This window comes from Dicentrarchus labrax, unplaced genomic scaffold, assembly GCF_905237075.1.
Source record: "Dicentrarchus labrax unplaced genomic scaffold, dlabrax2021, whole genome shotgun sequence".
Taxonomy (NCBI): domain Eukaryota; kingdom Metazoa; phylum Chordata; class Actinopteri; family Moronidae; genus Dicentrarchus; species Dicentrarchus labrax.
In genome coordinates, this window is record NW_026136721.1 from 8,004,325 (window position 1) to 8,022,448 (window position 18,124).

Consider the following 18,124-nt stretch of genomic DNA (forward strand, 5'->3'; position numbering starts at 1 on the left):
CAAGCCGGACCTGACAGATGTAGGGCAAACAAAAATGGGTGATAATTGATTTATCAGTGGATAACAACCAATGCTGCAACTGGACCGTCTCACAACCTCCAGACACACAGACGAGGGCGTCAGAATTTTGTTCGCCTTCGACAACAAATTCCCGACGTGTTCCATGACGTTGACCAATAGGAGCAAAGAGCACTCTGTAACCATGGCGAAGTAAAAGACGAATAATGATGTTAGTGCTGCGAGGTGGGACTACGAAACAGAGTAAAGGTCATGGTTGTTTTTATCTTTCTTTTTTAAGGCTTTTCTGAACACAAGCCAGTATCATGCTCACCACCACCGATCCTCTACATTCTTGTTCCTGGTCGGCCCCGAGCCCCTTCGTCTTTAGGTCTATTGATTGTGCTCCGATTTATGAAAACATGGGTTTTCTGTGCTTTCTGCTTAGTACATGCATCATGCTGAAAAGACTAATGAGCCAGACTTAACCAGACTACTGCCCAGATGGGATTGGAGCCTCTGGCCCCGCCCACAGAATACATGGTTGAATGTGGCTACCGATGCATCTTAATCATAACAAATTTCCATCTACGTTGACCAGATTAGGTTCAGCAGGAAAGCGCTCTGCTGTCACACGCACTCAGAGTAGTTTAAGATCTTAAATGTGTCGCAAAGATTTATTTATGACAACAGACAGGCCTCCTCTGTTATAAATAGGCTGATGACGGATGGGAAACACCTGTATTAGATCTGCACCGGATCAAGTCAATGAGTGGTGATGACAGTGAACACACACACACACACACACACACACACGCACTAATCACTTGTTGCCAATCACTGGATCTATTAATAATTAATAGGCCGCCGCATTAGCAAGGAAGGCTTTACAGTATGAGGTAAGGAAGAGACACAGGAGTGTTGAGTCAAGTCTGATCCTCTATAAGCCTCTTGTTGCTCAATAACACACTTTCAGCTGCCCCACTGATGTGCTGATGACACACACACACACACACACACACACACACACACACCGCTCCAACCCCACACACACACACACACACACACACACACACACACACACACACACACACACACAGCTTGCCTTTATCTCTCACCTCTTTATTAACAAAGTCGACCCACTAAGTCTGTCAGTTATCACAGTGACTTCTGATTTCTGAAAGCAATAATCGTCTCTGATACCTACTTTCTAATGTTAGTGCACACTTACAGTATTCGTATACATATCATTTGGTTTGTACAGGAGATGGCACACCAAAAACAACCGATTGTGAGGGAAGTTATTTTGTCACTGTATATAATACAGAACTTTAGTCAAAGTCAAAGAAGATTAAAAGTTGGATCCATATTGGTATTCACAGTATGGTTTCAGTGTCAGTACTCAAACTAAGGTACTGTATTATCACTGGTATCAAATTTGTCCACAACCCAAAGAGGAATGCCGATTCATTTAATTGTTGACAGCTAATTGATTAATTTTGCTACTTTTGCTAACAGCGACCAGGAGTTAAAAGATTATGCTTAGTAAAAACTTGATGAAAGATTGAAGGGGGATGGGACTGAATGGGACTCCAGTCTCTTGACCCCCCACGACCTCAAACCCACCCTCCTACCCTCCGCCCGCTTCCCACCAGATCACACACTCCCTCAGCTTTGTCTCCCACACCCCCTCCATCCTTCTGCTCCTCTTATTCCTCCAGGGCCCAGATGGACATCAGCTGGACTGATTTAGACACGAGACAATAACACACTCCCACACATTCTCTCTCACACACACACACATTGTCACACGCACATAAAGCTACACCCATAGCCTCAAACACACTCCTATAGGCACACACACTCTTACTCACACACTTGCTAATTTCAAGCGAACTTCCTCTGCTTTAGTGAAGAATAATTTGATGTGACAGAAAGTGGTAGACAGGTTTGCTGCTGGGGGACCGAATGTGTGACATTTCCTAAAATCTGATTTTTAAAGAAATGTGAGCTGGGAGAGAAAGGCGTGTGTTCTTTGAATAAATGATGCCTGGCTTTAAATGTGGAAAAAAACATGGTGGCTGAGGAAGTTGATTATGGAAACTCACCAAGCATAAACCTTTCCAAAACGTATCTATAAATACTGTTCTGGATGTAAATTGCATATAATTAGCAAGAAAGCAGGACATGAGATGCTTACATGAATGTTTTGTACACTTCTCTTTGCTAATGAGAAAGCGAGAGGGGATTAAATGACAATATGGCTGCCATTAACCCACAAACCTGTTTTATCAGCCTGCACATAAAGAAAAGAAGCCAGGCAGTGGAGGCAGTGTTACTCTGGGAACAATTTGCCAAAGTCAAATTGATCTCCCAAGGCTCGTGTCACAACTGATATGTACATGCTTTCACCTTCTAAACTCTTTTCATTCTTCTCTCACATTCAAGGATATCAGTTTGGTCTAAGGTTTTATTCTGCATTCCCTGAATGTGTGTGAATGTAATGGATTTCCCCCCCTCTCTGTGGTTACAGCACCCTCTATGGGCCACATATGATTCAATCCTCCAGGGAGCTGTATGTGTCTGCAACCTGTTGGGGAACTGAACAGGTGCCAACCCATTCTCACTGGCCATTCCTGATCCTCTCCCCTAATAAAGTTAAGACTTTCTCTCTTTCTCGCACCCTTTCCTGCTTAGTTTGCTTATTTCCTCAGTGTGCTGTCTGTGCAGCCCCCTACCCTCAACACACCAGCCCCCCTCCCTCACTCATTCATTCCCTTTGTCTCGTTCCTATAATCCCCCACTGGAGAGAGAGTCAGCACACATTCTTCACTGCATCTCCCCTTACGATTGTCAATATTTACTTTTACTGTGTGTGTGAGAGAAGGACAATGTGTGTGACTGTGTGCATTTGTTAAATGCCTTCACAGCATCTGTGTGTGTGTGTGTGTGTCACCTCCCTTCCTCTCTCTCCCTTCCTCTCTCTCTCTCTCTCTGGAGTTGGCCTGATTTCTTGCACCGCTGTGTGATCAATCTCTGACAGTTTGCTGACTCGTTTCTTTGTCTTGCACCCCCCACTCTATTCCAATAGGCCCTTGTCTTGGCTGCAGTCTGAGTCCGAGACTGTCTACACACACACACACACACACACACACACACACACACACACGTATATAAATGTATACACACCCCTCCCGGCCTCAGAATTGTGACTGTCTGGGGTTAGTAACAATGCTGACTGGACCAGTACCATTGTCTCACCCTCCCCCATTGGAAAAATATTCCCATTATGAATATTCTGCTAGATCAGCACTGGCATCTATATGATGTAGTATTCCACCACATCCATCCACCCCCAAAAAACCCACCTACCCCAATAAATGCTATGAGCTTGTAAGTACGGCCTCTTTATTAACTGGGAGAGTTATGTTTAAAATAGCCCCAAACTCTACAGGCTGCTAAAAGGATACAGAGCCACAGAGGTAAAAACAGTGAGAACTCATGAAAATAAAAACAAGACAGGATGGGCAGAGAGAGGGGGAAGGAGACGAGAGTAGAAAAAAGAGAAAACTAGCGGAGGCTCAGCATTGTGCTGCTAATGTGGCCCAGGCTTGGGTAATCCAACAAAGGTTACTGTGGAGACCAACAATGAGGCTCTGAGGGGCCCAGACTGCTGAGACGCGACGGGAGAGGAGGGAGGAGAGGAGTCAGGGTAGGAGAGGAGGGGGTGGTGGAGAACGAGGTTTAAGGAGGGGGTTACTGCCAAAATAAAAATCTACATCTCAAAACCATCTAACCTTGCTTTCATTATCTTCAACGATCCTGTTTTTTCGGTCTCTGGTGCCAAACTAAAACTGAAAACACATCACTTCCTTTTTCACACGAACAGAAACATACACCTGCTTTCATAAGATGGCTTTAATCACTGTCCTGTGACATCATGGGATGTTAGAAAATGTCACAATGAAATCTAGTTTTTCTTTCCGGTTACAGTACCCAAGAATCTGTTTGAAGAGGTTGAGCTGGAAGCAGATTACAAAATCAGCCCGTGGGTGATTGAGCAAAACTTTCCCTTCCTTGGTATGACTGTGAAGCCCGGCCAAGCTGGAAAAGACAGCAAGTGAGCAATCAGTCAGAACTTCCTAGGTTAAATTAAAGAGCCAAAAGGAAAAGAGGTATCACAGAATTTATTTACGGGGTTTCACGGTATATTGGCCTTTTTATAAATGTATGTATATGTATATAAATGTATACAAGGCATAGAGTATAGATAGGAGAGACAAGAGTAACAGGGAGGGAGTTGTTCATAGATTTAGTTGGAAATTTTAGCTCAGAAAAACATGATGATAAAACATGGATGACAGGAAAGAGGAGGGGGTTATGGGCTAGAGAACAATTAGAAAAGAAGAAGGGGTTCAAGGGTACTTTTGGGAGGGCCGGGGGGGAGCCAGAGAGCGTGTTCAGGCTGAGAGGAGAGCGGGTGGGGGAGGAGAGTGGGTGAGGCGGGCGAGTTTACTCCAAACATTCACTGTCATCTACAGCTGGTCAACAGTGTCAGTTGCTTGAATGTGTTTTGGTATTTGTGTTTTCAGTTTACTGCTTCTCCTCACACTGTCTTGCCATCAAACAAGAAGACCTCAAGTGGCACTGAACACAGGCTCACAGAACAGTCTGTAAATGCACTGGACTGGGTTCAGTTTCGGGTATGCTGCTCAAAGACTGATAGTGTGACAGAAAGACATAAGAAGACAGGGTTATCTTTAAAGTGTTGTTTTGGCGTCCCACCATGATCGTTCCCCGTGAGTATCAGAGAACAGGGGTTACGCGTTTGCACAGGTATAGCACATTTGCTCGTCCACCTCTTGCGTTAAAATAAATTTCAATTCAGCAAGTGTGCTTTTGATTTGTGTGCCCGTGTGATTCCTGAAGTCTCTGCAGTGGTTAGGTGGACCCCTAACAGAGCCGCTCTCTACTCAGACCTTTGCACCATGCATACCGCTGTATGCATAAAATAGCTTCAGAGAGAGGGAGGTACTGCTGACCCCGTGACCTTCACACTCGTTCATCTGCCCACCCCCACAATCCCTCCTTCCCTCCCCTTCTGCTCTACAGATGCCACTTCACAGATGGACAGCACACAGAAGGCTCGGCTGACTTTTGACACACACACACACACACACACACACACACACACACACACACACACCCTCCAAGTAAACTGTTAAAAGGTCAGTTTAAAATGTTATGACTTCAGTTTGGACTTGCTTCCATGTTTCATGAAGATTATCTGAATTCCCATTAATCTACATTTATTGTTACTTAACATGCATTTGTATGCAAGTGTTTCAAATGATAAGGTCACCAGACACCACTGCCCGCTAGTACAGCTGACACCAGACACATGAATACAATTAAAGCAAATTAAAATTCGTCTTCGCTGTCTTCTGCCTGTTAATCTATCTGTCACCTTCATGCAACGTGTCACCTTCACTTCTGTTTAGTGCCTTTTGCACAACGCAGTGTCTAATTCAAGAAATTACAGGTCTGACTCCCTAAGATACAACCAGAACAACAACAGAACAGATATGTCCAATAGGAATGAATGTGAGTCACACCTCTGAAATCACTCAGTGGAGAGCAACAAACGCATGACTCATTACAACACTAACAAGCACAACACCTTCTGATGGGCGTTACAAGGGTTGTATGTATGCTTGTGAATGTGTGTGTACATATTTAGCGCTGCGTGCCCATGAGTGTTTTTACATGTCTGAACATGAATGTGAAAATGGCAACGTGCTGATGATCATTTGTCAAGAGGATTTCTCACTGCGTGCCAGGACAGACTTAATAAATGTTTGTGATTGCAATGTGGCTGCAGGATGTGGGAAAATATGCAGTATGAGATGCACCTTAGGTACTGCAGTGACAATGTGAAATGCATAAAATGTTTCAGTGTCTGAAATTTTTGAATCCCTGAAAATGACTGCTGTGTAAATTATTTTAAACTTTAACACCTAATTACAACATTCAGTCCGCCTACTATGCTATTATTTGCATCTGTTCTGATCTGCCAAATAAAAAAGGGTTATTAAATTTAGATTTAGACCCACAGTTGTTGACTCTAAATCTGAATTTAGAAGCAGCAAAGCGGAGCAGGAGCTTTTTGAATCTCAGCTATTCTGATCCTGCAGCTCCTTATGATGTTTACTGTGGAAATTCATATCGCAATAAAGATAAAAATATGGTAACTTATGCAGCCCTAGAGTGCACCATCATCACCTTCATCTTCCTCAGACCATGATAAGTATAAAAGGCCTCTAATGAAGATAATGAGTGTGTGTATTCTTCCACAGTCAGAGCTCTTGTGTATGCTTTATTTACTCACCCTGATGCTATGAGCGCTCTGGACTGGGCCATTGCAATCCTCTGCAGCGCTGGTCTGCTCAGCCCAGCTAAGCTTGATCTCTGTGGCAACGGGGCATGGCACATGGTTGCAGCGGACGACGGTGTGCGCTGTGGCTTCATCACCACTGGCGACGGAGAGGGCACAGGAGAGGGGGGCGTGGTCACGCTGTTGGCAGGGGAAATTAGCGTGGCGGTTGGCACTGATTCGCTGGCTGACGATGAGGAGGAGTGTTTGGCAGGGACGGACGGGGGATTCAGATTCGGGTTGGATGATGGAGGCTGAGGCGGTGGGAGGGACGGCGGAGGCGGCCTGTTGAAAGATGAGATGCCCATGGAGGAGGTGCCAGCGGTGAGGGCGGCCAGAGACTGAGCGAAGAGCTGAGCGTTCCTTCGCGGGGAGGCAATGTTTCTGGAGATGGCGAGGCCGTGTGGCAGCGTCTGATAGTAGTTGGAGTTAGAGTTGGAGTTCTGCTGCTGTCCTCGTCCCAGAGTGGCTGACTTTGATGGACTCAGAGGTTTGGAGACGGCAAGTACTGAGTTCTTGGGCCGCTGCATCGTTAGTGAGCGTCTACCTAGAGTCTGTATCCCTGCTCCTCCTCCCCCTGCTCCTACTGTGTTGGTCTTCACACTAAGGACCAGCATGCACTGTTGGCAGGAACAAGGCTGGCCCAGTCCAGTCGCTGGTAAGCCCCCATTGGGGTAGACAGAGCTTCCGATCCCCAAGCTGGTCCCCGACACCCCAACACCCAGCAGGGCTCCTGTTAAGCCTCCACCTGCTCCTACACCTCCTCCTTTGGGTACCGGGAGAGGACCAGACACCAAAGGGTAGGCCATGTCAGCGCGTCTCTGGATCCTCCGACACCTCTGGCTCTGTCTGTTCACCTGCATGAAGACAGAACAGTTGCTTACGACACTTCTGATTACCCCTCATTATGGGGTCCATTTGGTGAAAGAACTAAAGATTATGGAAGAACGTTGTCATTTATGTAAAGAATTTAAACACACCTGTGTCATGTTCTGGTAATCAATGAGGTAGCAAAAGCCGAGTGGTGTCAGGTCGAGGCAGGGCTGCTGGCGGTTGTGGGCGTTCTCGATGGCAATGGCCACCTCCATGTCGTAGGGCGTCCACGTACCCGTGTCGTTTTCCCACTCCCACTGCCAACCCTGACCCGGAGCCGAGGCTGGGTCATAGAAACTCCTCCGCACTGGACGGATGGTTCCTGAAATAGAAAGGGGAAGAAACATAAAAAAACATTTTGTCTTAATAGGTTTCTCCAATGGTTAACCAAGAGCCGCTCCACCAGATAAAAGACACAAGGTTTTAGAAGCAAAGCAAGTAAGGCAGGGGTGATGTAATAACATAAGTGGACAAAATTGTTACTATAAATCTACAGGTTGAACATTTGGGGTTTGGATTAGGTCCTTGCTGGATGGCTGAGAGTGGTTTCTCTTCTAAAGTAGACAACTTGGTATGTGAATTTCAATAACTAAGCAGATGTTAAACTATAGTCCAGCCCTCATTCAAAATGCTGCAAACGATTCTATTACCTCTGAATCAACAGGCTGCCTGCAGGAACGACGGAGACATGGAAAGGGTCTGAAAAAGGCACTTGGCAATATGCATATGCAACAGCTAATGACCACAGAGCTAAACAGATGCATGATTCCCATTAAGATACTTGGATGAGTGGGTAAACATATCCAAACAATGTGACAAAAGGAAGGGGGTGCCGGCCTTGTGATGCTGGGCCCTGCAGGGCGGTGGGTTAAATAGTTTAAAGAGTCCACTTTGCCCTTTATCTCACATTGACTTACTCATATAATTCACTTTCAGTCCAATATTACACTGACAAACACACTACTAAATAATCTAAACACAACAGAAGAAATAACTAGAAATACACAACGTCTCACTGTCTCCCAGTGGGACTGGGCGATCGGAGGAGGGTCCCTAGACCAACCAACCAGCAACTTCCTCGGTCTCCAGGGGTAACAGGCTATTCAGTCAATGCCAGGACAAGGGGAGGAAGGCATATGTGAGTGAGTGTGTGGTGTGTGTGTGTGTGTGTGTGTGTGTGTGTGTGTGAGAGAGTGAGTGAGAGACTAGTACAAAGAGGTGATACTGGCAGTGTGGCATCGGCACACAGACATCAAAAGGAAGGGGTTGAATGGACGGGGGGGCGCGTTTGGTTGATGTGGACGGAGAGATGGAGACAGAGAGAGAGTGAATAAATAGACTGAGGTATCACCCACTGTATTGTTTGTTGTGTCTATAGTTGTACAGTAGTTCATTTATTGGGGGAATACCTAAAGCGAAGATCCTAACATGCCAGTAGATCTGTTTGTAGGACAAAGCATTACAGGAAGAGACAGACGAATATACAGAAAGGCTTTAAAATGTGTGTGAGGTAAAAGGGTGTTTGTGAAATCCTCAGTCACTACTCTGCTGAATGAATCCAGTGCGGCAGGGAGCATTTGACCTGCTGATTACCATGTGAGATTTAATTTCTCTCTCAAACTGGGCGGTGAATGAGTTTGTTCACAGTGAGACAAACAGCAGACTGAAGCCAAGCTGCACTGCTGTCTGGTGTTCTCATACAGGCAGCAGAGCCTGGGAGAGCTCACATGATGCCATGATGTTATTTCCTCAAGGTACAATTACACAGAATGACAATTGTTTTTACACTGACAAATAAAGACTTTGAGTTATTATCAGGGCACAATCTAGGTGTGTGGAAAGGACACACACACAGATACACACACAAGGTCACAAACTGAAAATTGTGAGGTGGATAGATTTATTTGGTGTGTGGAAGATTCCTGACGTCATTATTGATTAGACTTTGTATGCATGTTCACTTGTGAGCAAAGTCCTGATCACTTCAAATATGCATTTGCAGAAAGTGATAGAAATGTTCTCTGACACCAGAGTAACTGATGAAATATTTCATTTTGGTAATTATTCTTAATGTGGGCATGCATTATTTTAAATTACACTGTCTATTAAGTAGTTTCACCCTCAGAAAACGACTTAACCCGATGGACTTGTTGTGGAGACAAAAGCTTTTGCAATAAAGGTGTCCACTCTAAGAGGACAAAACCACACGGGTACTCTTTCATAACCTCTCCATTGTGCTAATAATAAAAGGAATAATCTTCAGCTTTCTTGATCCCTGAAGGGATTCTGTTTGTGCATGTATGAATACAGACAGAGCTATTATGGGAAAGGGAGTTTTGAGTCCAGAGTGACAGTCAAACAGTATCTGTATATTTCCTGTGTAGTCAAAGCTTTATCTATGTGTTATCTGTGTTGGAGTCTCTGAATCAGGCCAAGGTCTTAACACAAAGAGGACAACCTGCCTTTGTCTCTGAACATGGCATCAACACCTGCAATCAGGGTGTTTTGTGTGTTTATGTGCACATGGGTGTTTTGTGTGTATTATCAGGCCCTGATGGGTACATTTTAGAGAAAGACGATATAGTGAGTGAGGCTCCCAAACACTACTGTGACTGACATGTGGCTGCTCTGAAATCATATATAGTCAATAGTGAGGATGCTTTTCTCTGTGCTCCATTAACCGTGGAGGAAGCCTGGTCAACTCCCCCTTTTTGTGTACATAGATATGCTAATGTCTATGTTGAAAAGACAACTCCATTTTAATGATGGTTAAAGGAAAAAAGAGACATCCAGTATATATAGTCACATTTTCAATTAGCTGATATTAGCGAAACGCTAGCGAACTGGCTAGCTAATCTACAGCAATCGTTACCTAGCAAGTTAGCTTGAGTACTGCTACAGAAGAAAAGGGTTTTCATCGATCAACAGATAGCTAGTTAGATAGCATTTTGCTTACACCAGCTAACTTGTCATATGTCACCATATGTATGTCGCTTTTACCTTCTAACCATCTTCAAAATGTATAAGAAAGGAGAGAGTAAACTGAGGTTCTGACTGAGGCCTGCTCCACTGTTATTGGAGCAGAGAACAAAAAGGGGCGGGACTTAGGAAAGGGCTTTGAAGCCAATGTGACCTAGTAGCCAAACCGTAAAGAAGCAATGGCGTCTGTCACGTGAAACACACTGGCCCAAAAATGTTTCCCATTAGCTTACATTGTGAAAGAAGCGGCTGTGAAACAACAACACAACCCCCACAGAGTCTGATCTATTCGGTACGATAACATTTGAAAGTCTAGAAGATCCTTAGAAGTTAGCGGAGGGCTAAACCCGAAGTTAGCCGGCGGAAGTCAATCATGTATTCATCCGGGTAATTGTTTTGCAGCAGGAAGTGTTTTTTTTGCTTCGTGAGCCCCTGAGAATGAACTGAGCGCCACCTCCAACACTGTATCCTCTCTCTGTATACATCCATGGGGGCAATTAGCTGACTTTAATCCCAATGAGGTCCCAGTGAGGTCCATGCGGTGATGTCCTGTTATACTGATTTCAAATTTAGAAAAAAGAGTGACTGGTGTCATATTTGTGTTTAATATTAGAAGTACCACCAGTTGAGGTATCAGAACTGGCATATATGATATACGAATGTGTGATTTAAAACAATGATTGGCGCAGTTGTTTGTCTAGCCCAGGGAAAAGGCCAGACCTTTGAACTCTTTCGCCTCTCCTCCTCAACTGTTCTCCCTTTACGCTGGTGAGCACAGGAGACTGGGTGTGTGTGTGTGTGTGTGTGTGTGTGTGTGTGATTGTTTAATCGTGCGTTTATGTGAATGTAGGTTATGCTAAGGTGTGCCTATTAACCAACACTTGTCGGATAAGTGTTACTGGCTCTGACACTTACAATTGTAAGAAAGTGCATTTTTGTTTGAACATGTGTATGCACGTGTGTCGTACAGAGCAGTAGCGCAAACAGTAATACAGCAATACATGTTTACTGTCAGAGCCGGATCAACACAGGGCAGGCTGCTGCTTCTATGTCAGTCACAGTTGGAATCAAGTGCAACATATCTGGGTGTGGCCACATTGGGTTTATACACTGGCCAGACTGTGTGTATGTGTTAGTAGTGCAGGGTTTTAAAAAATGAACCCATGGTCTACGGTCAATCTACCAAAAAGAAAGTAGTTGAAAAAAGTAGTTGTAAATTGTTTTAAAAAACCAAGAACATACACACTTGAGCTGAATAAACTGGACACATCTGGAAGGCGAATAAACTGTCATTATGTGTGCGGTGAAGAGCCAAAGGCCAAAGTAAACATCGGGAAGAGCACGAGTGAGGGAAATTAAAGTGTGTGAAATGTGTGAGAGAGAGGACAAAGGGGCCTGAGGCAGGTGGAGAAAGACTTGCCATCTGGTCTTTATTGTTCCCTGTACCACTGACCCCTCTCCACACACACACACACACACACACACACACACACACACACACACACACACACACACACACACACACACACACACACACACACACACACACACACACACACACACACACACACACACACACACACACACACACACAGCTGCAGACTGACCAGCAGGCGAGCACATGTTAAGGTGGGGTCAGGCAGCTTCGTGCGTGGCAGGAAGGTGTTTGTGCTCCTCTCACTTATGGCAAAATCCTCAAGATTAAGAGTAACTCAAAAACATTCCGCATCCCATCAGCCTGCTGTGTCAGAGTGAGAAAGATGCCTCAAGGTCTTCCCCAACACCACTCAACCACAACCAAATGCTTTGCTTACATTAACACTGAGGTAAAAAATCAATAGACGCAACCATCTGAAGATTCTTAGTGAGTTTTCATTTGCTGTTGTATGTTTTCTTGATTGTTCACTGCCACACACCTTGCCCCCACCAATCACAAACCTCACATGTACAGGGAAACTCAAGGGAAGCCACTGGGAACAGAAAGCTGAGCGATATTGACTAAGAGTCAGTGAATCTGTGCTCCTAAAATATCCTTGTTGACTGTTGCAGCGAGGTTAACCACAGCCATGTCAGCCTCCTAAATCTTGTTCAAGATTGTGCTGCACTGTTTTAACCACGGTGGCAACCCCGCCATGTTCAACACAGATTGTGTTTGTTGCCAGAGTTATATGATAGTAAGCTGAATATCTTTGGGTTTTGAACTGTCGGACAGACAGAACAAGCTATTTGAATACGGGTTATGGAAAGTTATAATGGCAATTTTTCACTTTTCAAGACATTCTATTTACAAAACTAACTAATCAGCAAATTAATCAACAATGAAAATAATGATTGGTTGCAGCCCTTATGTGATGCTTTGAGCATTTTTAGAATTACATTTAAATTCCCTGTATGATATACATTTTCCATATACTGCCACACAGATGCACAGCTGAAACAACTGCTGGAACTCTTCAACAGGCTGCAATGTTGCCAGGGCAAGCTGTGTAGCTGTATTGAGAGGGGAGCCCTATTAACTGCGTACCCTTCTTAATTACAGTTAGAACTTCATAACACAACAATTAATAACCCACAACTAACTCTCTCTTAAATGTGGAATAGAACATTTAAGAAATATCTCTTTGAATACATAAATAGTTATTTATATATAATGTCAGTTTAAAATAGTTTGAAATATTTTGTTTTGAAAAGGAAGCCTGACAGTCTTCAATTTATGCCTCTCTTGTACTTGCAAACGTCAAAAATCTGGAAAGATTCTGGCACATTTAGCTAGGACTACATCTAAGGAAAGAGCTTAGTAAGCATCTAATGCAATGTGTTAACCCTAGATAGAAAGATGTGTAACTGTGAAGCTACTGAACAGTGACAACTAGGGCAGTGGCAGGTCTAGCTGTTATGCAGTTACAGTGGTGATGACAATGTAGGGAGAGGCACTTAACAGACTTCTACACACACACACACACACACACACACACACACACACACACACACACACACACGACAGACTCTCCTACATCAGCCACAAATGCACGCCAAAACTTTGTGAGCTCATGCCTTTGGGACTTGGTATCCACCCATCAGAGGAATAACAAGATTTTCCTCACCATCTCTGTCATGTTTTCCCCTCCCCCATTTCTGACGTATCCCAGTTTGAACCCAGAATGATTCGTCCTAGCCTGAACCCAGCCCACGGTGAACTGGATGAAATTGCCGCCATTTTCCTAATGATAACTTAAAGCACTTCTTAAAACGGTTCCTTGACCTCTAGCTCCACTTCTCCACTCATAATCCTCAAACAGCCCTGAGTACCTTCGAGCCGCAGAGGGATGAGGCATGGGGGATGAGGGATGGTGGAGGAAATGACAAAACTGATATATGTGGTAGTAAGTGAGTCTCTATCAAAGTTTAATATCGAAAATAAAAATGACATTTCACGCCAAGAACAGACCAGGGAAGCTGAATCAAAAGCAGTGGGATCATTTTCTCAAAGGTAAAGAGATGATGGTAGTGAGGAGGAGGAGGAGGAGGAGGGAGTCAAAAGACAAAGTAGAAACATGAGATAAGAGAAGAACACAGAGACTGAAACAGAGAGGACGAGATCACAAATTATCTAGAAGGTCAAGCTGGCCTGGATCTTCCAGCACCTACTTCTTTTTTATCAGCTTCTTTTGAACAGTCATGTCACTTCCTGTTGCTTAGCTTCTTTCTCCTTTTCATCTTTCCCACTTCTTTCCTTTTTGTTTTTCTTCATATCTCACACTCTCACATTTTCTTCTTTTCTCCATCTAATATTTACGTACATGTTTGTGACATCGTTGCTTCCCTCCTTGTTTCTTTCCTAAATGAATGGAGATTTTCTGTCAGGACAACTTTATACTTACTAATGTAGAAGCTGATCAATTGTTCACTGTGTGGGGCCCACTGTATATTGTCCTTAAGCAAATATTAGTCTTTCTTGGTGGCCTCGTCTCACGTACAGTATGGATAATGTTTTGAGCTTTGTAGACAGGATTAAGAGTGGGTAGAGCTATAGAGCAAGCTGTGTGTGTGTGTGTATGTATATATATATATATATATATACACAACAACACACACACATAAACACACACACACACACACATACACACACACACACATAATATAGTTATTAAGGTTTTTCACAGTCTACCCCAGTTTAGGAGTCACGGTTCAGTGCGAGTTTGGTACAATGGGAAAACGTTTCATTACATCTGGGTGATGCCGTGATGTGTGTTAGCATGTTCGACGTGTTTCCATTTATATGACCTAAAGTGGTGGAGCAACGCTGACACACTGTCCTTGTCCACAACTCTCAGGCAGGCCAGGCTTCCAGTTCCAGTGTCTCATTTGCTCTCACTGGCTCTAACCCTAACCCTAACCCCTAACTCTTTAAGTTAAACTTGAATGTAATGTACATTTTTTCTGGCATTGTCATTTGAAGCTATTTTATTTATTCATTTTATTTAAATTTATGTTTGTGTACTTCTTAGTACATGTTTGGTAGGTAAAATAAATATGTTGTAAATTCAAATCAGAGCATCTTCCGTGTCTGGAATTGAATGTATTCTTGAGTCTATAAGGTAACAATAATATAATAATAAGATAACCTTGTTTGACTTGAGAAATGGGTGACTTAAAAAAATCTTGGTTTTGTCTATACTATACTAGGTACTTGTACTATATTAACTGGGTTAAATAGAATTGCATTACTAAAAAGAGACTAAAATACAATTTTCATTGACTAAAACTAGACTAAAATGTCATCAGTTTTCGTCAACTAAAACTAGATTAAAACAGGCCGCCAAAACCAACACTAATAACAAGGTTATTTTGTTTTACTTTAGAAAGCTCCTACAGAAGCCACACAACACTTACACCACTGTTTTCACAGGCTGATTAGTACTCCTCATGAGCAGACTGAACTTCATATATAAAATCAGTGGAATGCCCCGAGAAAGACTGCTCCTAGCAACCACTAACACAGCTTCAGTGTTGACTGAAAATACAGACAGGATGGATACATCACTCGCTACTGATTGGTCTGAGCAAAACAAAACAGAACACCTCCCCCCTCCCAACATGAAACATCCTGACAGTTCTATCTGAAAAACACACACTCTCCCTGGCACTACTTCTGTCTTTCCATTTCCATTTCTTCTCTTTGCCTCCCTGTGAGCCCCTCTAAACCCCATCACATGAGAGTCATCAGCCATAGGTAATCCTGCTCTGTGTGTGTGCGTGTGTGTGTGTGCGCCTGGTCATTGTGTTGTGTTGTTTAGGTAAGTTTTGGGTTTAAAGTGAGTGTTTAAAGTTAAGTAATTCAAGATTTAAAAACTCTAAGGCAATCTGTTGTTGCCCATAACCACAGTGGGCTCCACGATACAATAACCCAGTGTAAATATTTATTGATGTCTTCACAAGCTTTCATATACAGTAGTACGCCTGCTGATGGTGTGTGTGTGTGTGTGTGTGTGTGTGTGTGTGTGTGTGTGTGTGTGTGTGTTACGGCGCAGACAGTGAGTGATGTCCCCCCCAGAGGCCTACACAGTAACCCGACGCTCAGAATTTCACAACATCGACTCAGAGAGAAAAAGCTGCGCTCTGACCCCTCCACCTCCCTCATCTTCCTCTCTCTGGGTTTCCTTCCCACTATTTTCTTGGGATTTATGATGTAGACAGCATCCAGTGTGCTGACTGCAAGCTCAGTTAGTTCTTACAATCAAGAAATAGTGTGATTTTACTGCATTTGTTGAATAAATGAAGATAATAATTACAATGCGTATCTAAGTTTTGACAGTTTTTGAAAACTTCTTGTGCATCTGCCTTAACAGCTGGAAGGAAAAATAGGTCACTTCACCTTATTAAGAGTAAAATGCATCTTAATGTACAGTATTTTAAGCCAAATTATCCTTCATCATCCGACTTGTCTAAATTGAAGTCTTCACATAAAGCCTTTCATTCTCTCATTCTCCGCTTTTGCTTTCTGTCATATCTTTTTTTAGTCACTTTCATCTTTATTTTTTCTACATCTAAAGGTTCAAGTAGTCTCTTTCTCTCTACATCTTTCCTTATCCTACCTCCCTCCAGCAATATGCCTACTTGCTGTTTAACTTTCCGCTGCCCTCTCCGCACTTTTTTAACCTCTCTCCCCTCCGACTTTGTCATGCTGCCTACTCCCTTCAGCTCTCGCTCTCTCTCTCTCTCTCTCTCTGTATCCACTTTGTCTCACCTTGAAAGAGTTCCGTCCCCTGAGTTTTGGGTTCAGAGTCAATTTTCAGCTTCATAGAGTGCGAGAGAGAAAAGCACAGAAAGAGGGTGATGGAGGAGAAAAGAGAGAGATAGTGAGAGACAGATCAGGTGGACCAGAGGATGTATGACATAAAGCGGAGACTTAAGACAAAAGATGAGGAGACCCTTACCCTAAAAGTTGAAGTCAAAGGCAAAATAAAAAATGCATCCAGAACTCCACTCCAAGAAGCACGGGTTTTGCAATTGCCATCATTTACGTAAATTCCAACAGTTCCTGTTAAATGTGTAAAGCGGTGCAAAACTAAAGTTACCGCAACAGACAACACGTTTTTGCACAGCACAGTCAAATCAATTATCACCAAATAATGTCTACCTTGATCTCCAATAAAAACTGAAATGGAGTTATGAAGGTGTGTATAAATCTACATTTTACGATCTCTTTAGAGTCACACAAATATCCTTTACAGGAACCGACAAACCAGTGGCACAATTACCATGCACTTCAGTAACAAGGTTACCGTCTGCACTATGAGCTGATGTCTTAAACATCATGAAAACAAGACACACAGTTTTCAAAAGCAAGGTACACCATTAGAGCAACCTAGTTAACACAGCTACATTTCAGCTGGAGACATTTGATGCACGCATGTGTACAAAAGACTTCAGACTGGGGCCGTGTATCAGAAATGTTCATCACTAGTGCCAATACAATACCTAGGTTACACTAGGCAGGCATATAGATTTGTTTTCTATGAAATCCATTTTTTTTAATTTACAGTAACCAAAGTAGCCAGACTTGTGTGTTAAATGTTGTATTTAAAATACAAGAAAGCACACAAGAACTTTGCTTTATTTTTTTTACCACACGCAAACCCACTGAACGCTACCTGCAGACAGACAAAGTTAGCCATTAGCTGCTGAACATAGTGGAGCATTTAGTAGATAATAAGGCAGGAACCTGTTGTACCAACTGTGAGTTAAAACCTAAGTTCTTGTCACTCATGCATTACTAAAATAAAAGCAGTTGCACCACAGAAATACAACATAACTCTAATAAACACTCTAAGTAAAAACTAGGTGTAAGTTAGGTGTAGGTTTAATAATAAATCAGCAATATTAATTTTCAGTCAGAAACTATTGGACCAAAGAATAGATTATGAATCTGACCATACATCAAAAACTATTAGTTTAGGAGGGGAGTAATATAGTTATATTACTTATTATGTAAGTGCGGGTTTAACAGTGACTTGTAAACAGTGCATGTAAACATGTTCTGTAATTTCCTGTTGCAACCTGTTTTGTTGTGTGCATGTAAACGTAGTCAGTTGGGTTCCACTCCCTCCCCCTTTTCTGTCACCACAATCCACCCCCTCCCCTGCGTCTCTGGGGAGTCCCCCATCCCACCCCCCGCCTCTACCTTGACCCTAACGCCCCGGGGCATTGTGGGGGTCTGGGAATGTGTCTCCTTCAGCAGGACCAGCTGGAAGCAGGAAAAAAAGATGCCCTCAAAGTTTAAAGAACGCCCAACAAAGAAACTGATGACAAGTCAGTCTTTGAAAGCCCCTTATAATAAAA

General features: G+C 43.2%; 1 protein-coding gene across 2 annotated transcripts in view; it reads right to left on the minus strand.

The window, feature by feature from the left end:
* LOC127355331 (E3 ubiquitin-protein ligase DTX4) overlaps positions 1 to 18,124 on the minus strand; it is a 31,600-nt gene that overhangs the window by 6,708 nt on the left and 6,768 nt on the right. For both annotated transcript variants that reach the window (XM_051386115.1, XM_051386113.1), the window contains exons 3-4: positions 7,411 to 7,625; positions 6,386 to 7,287 (exon numbers count right to left, since the gene is read on the minus strand). In XM_051386115.1, the coding sequence (XP_051242075.1) occupies positions 6,386 to 7,287; positions 7,411 to 7,625 (1,117 nt within the window). The remainder of the gene's footprint in view (positions 1 to 6,385; positions 7,288 to 7,410; positions 7,626 to 18,124) is intronic.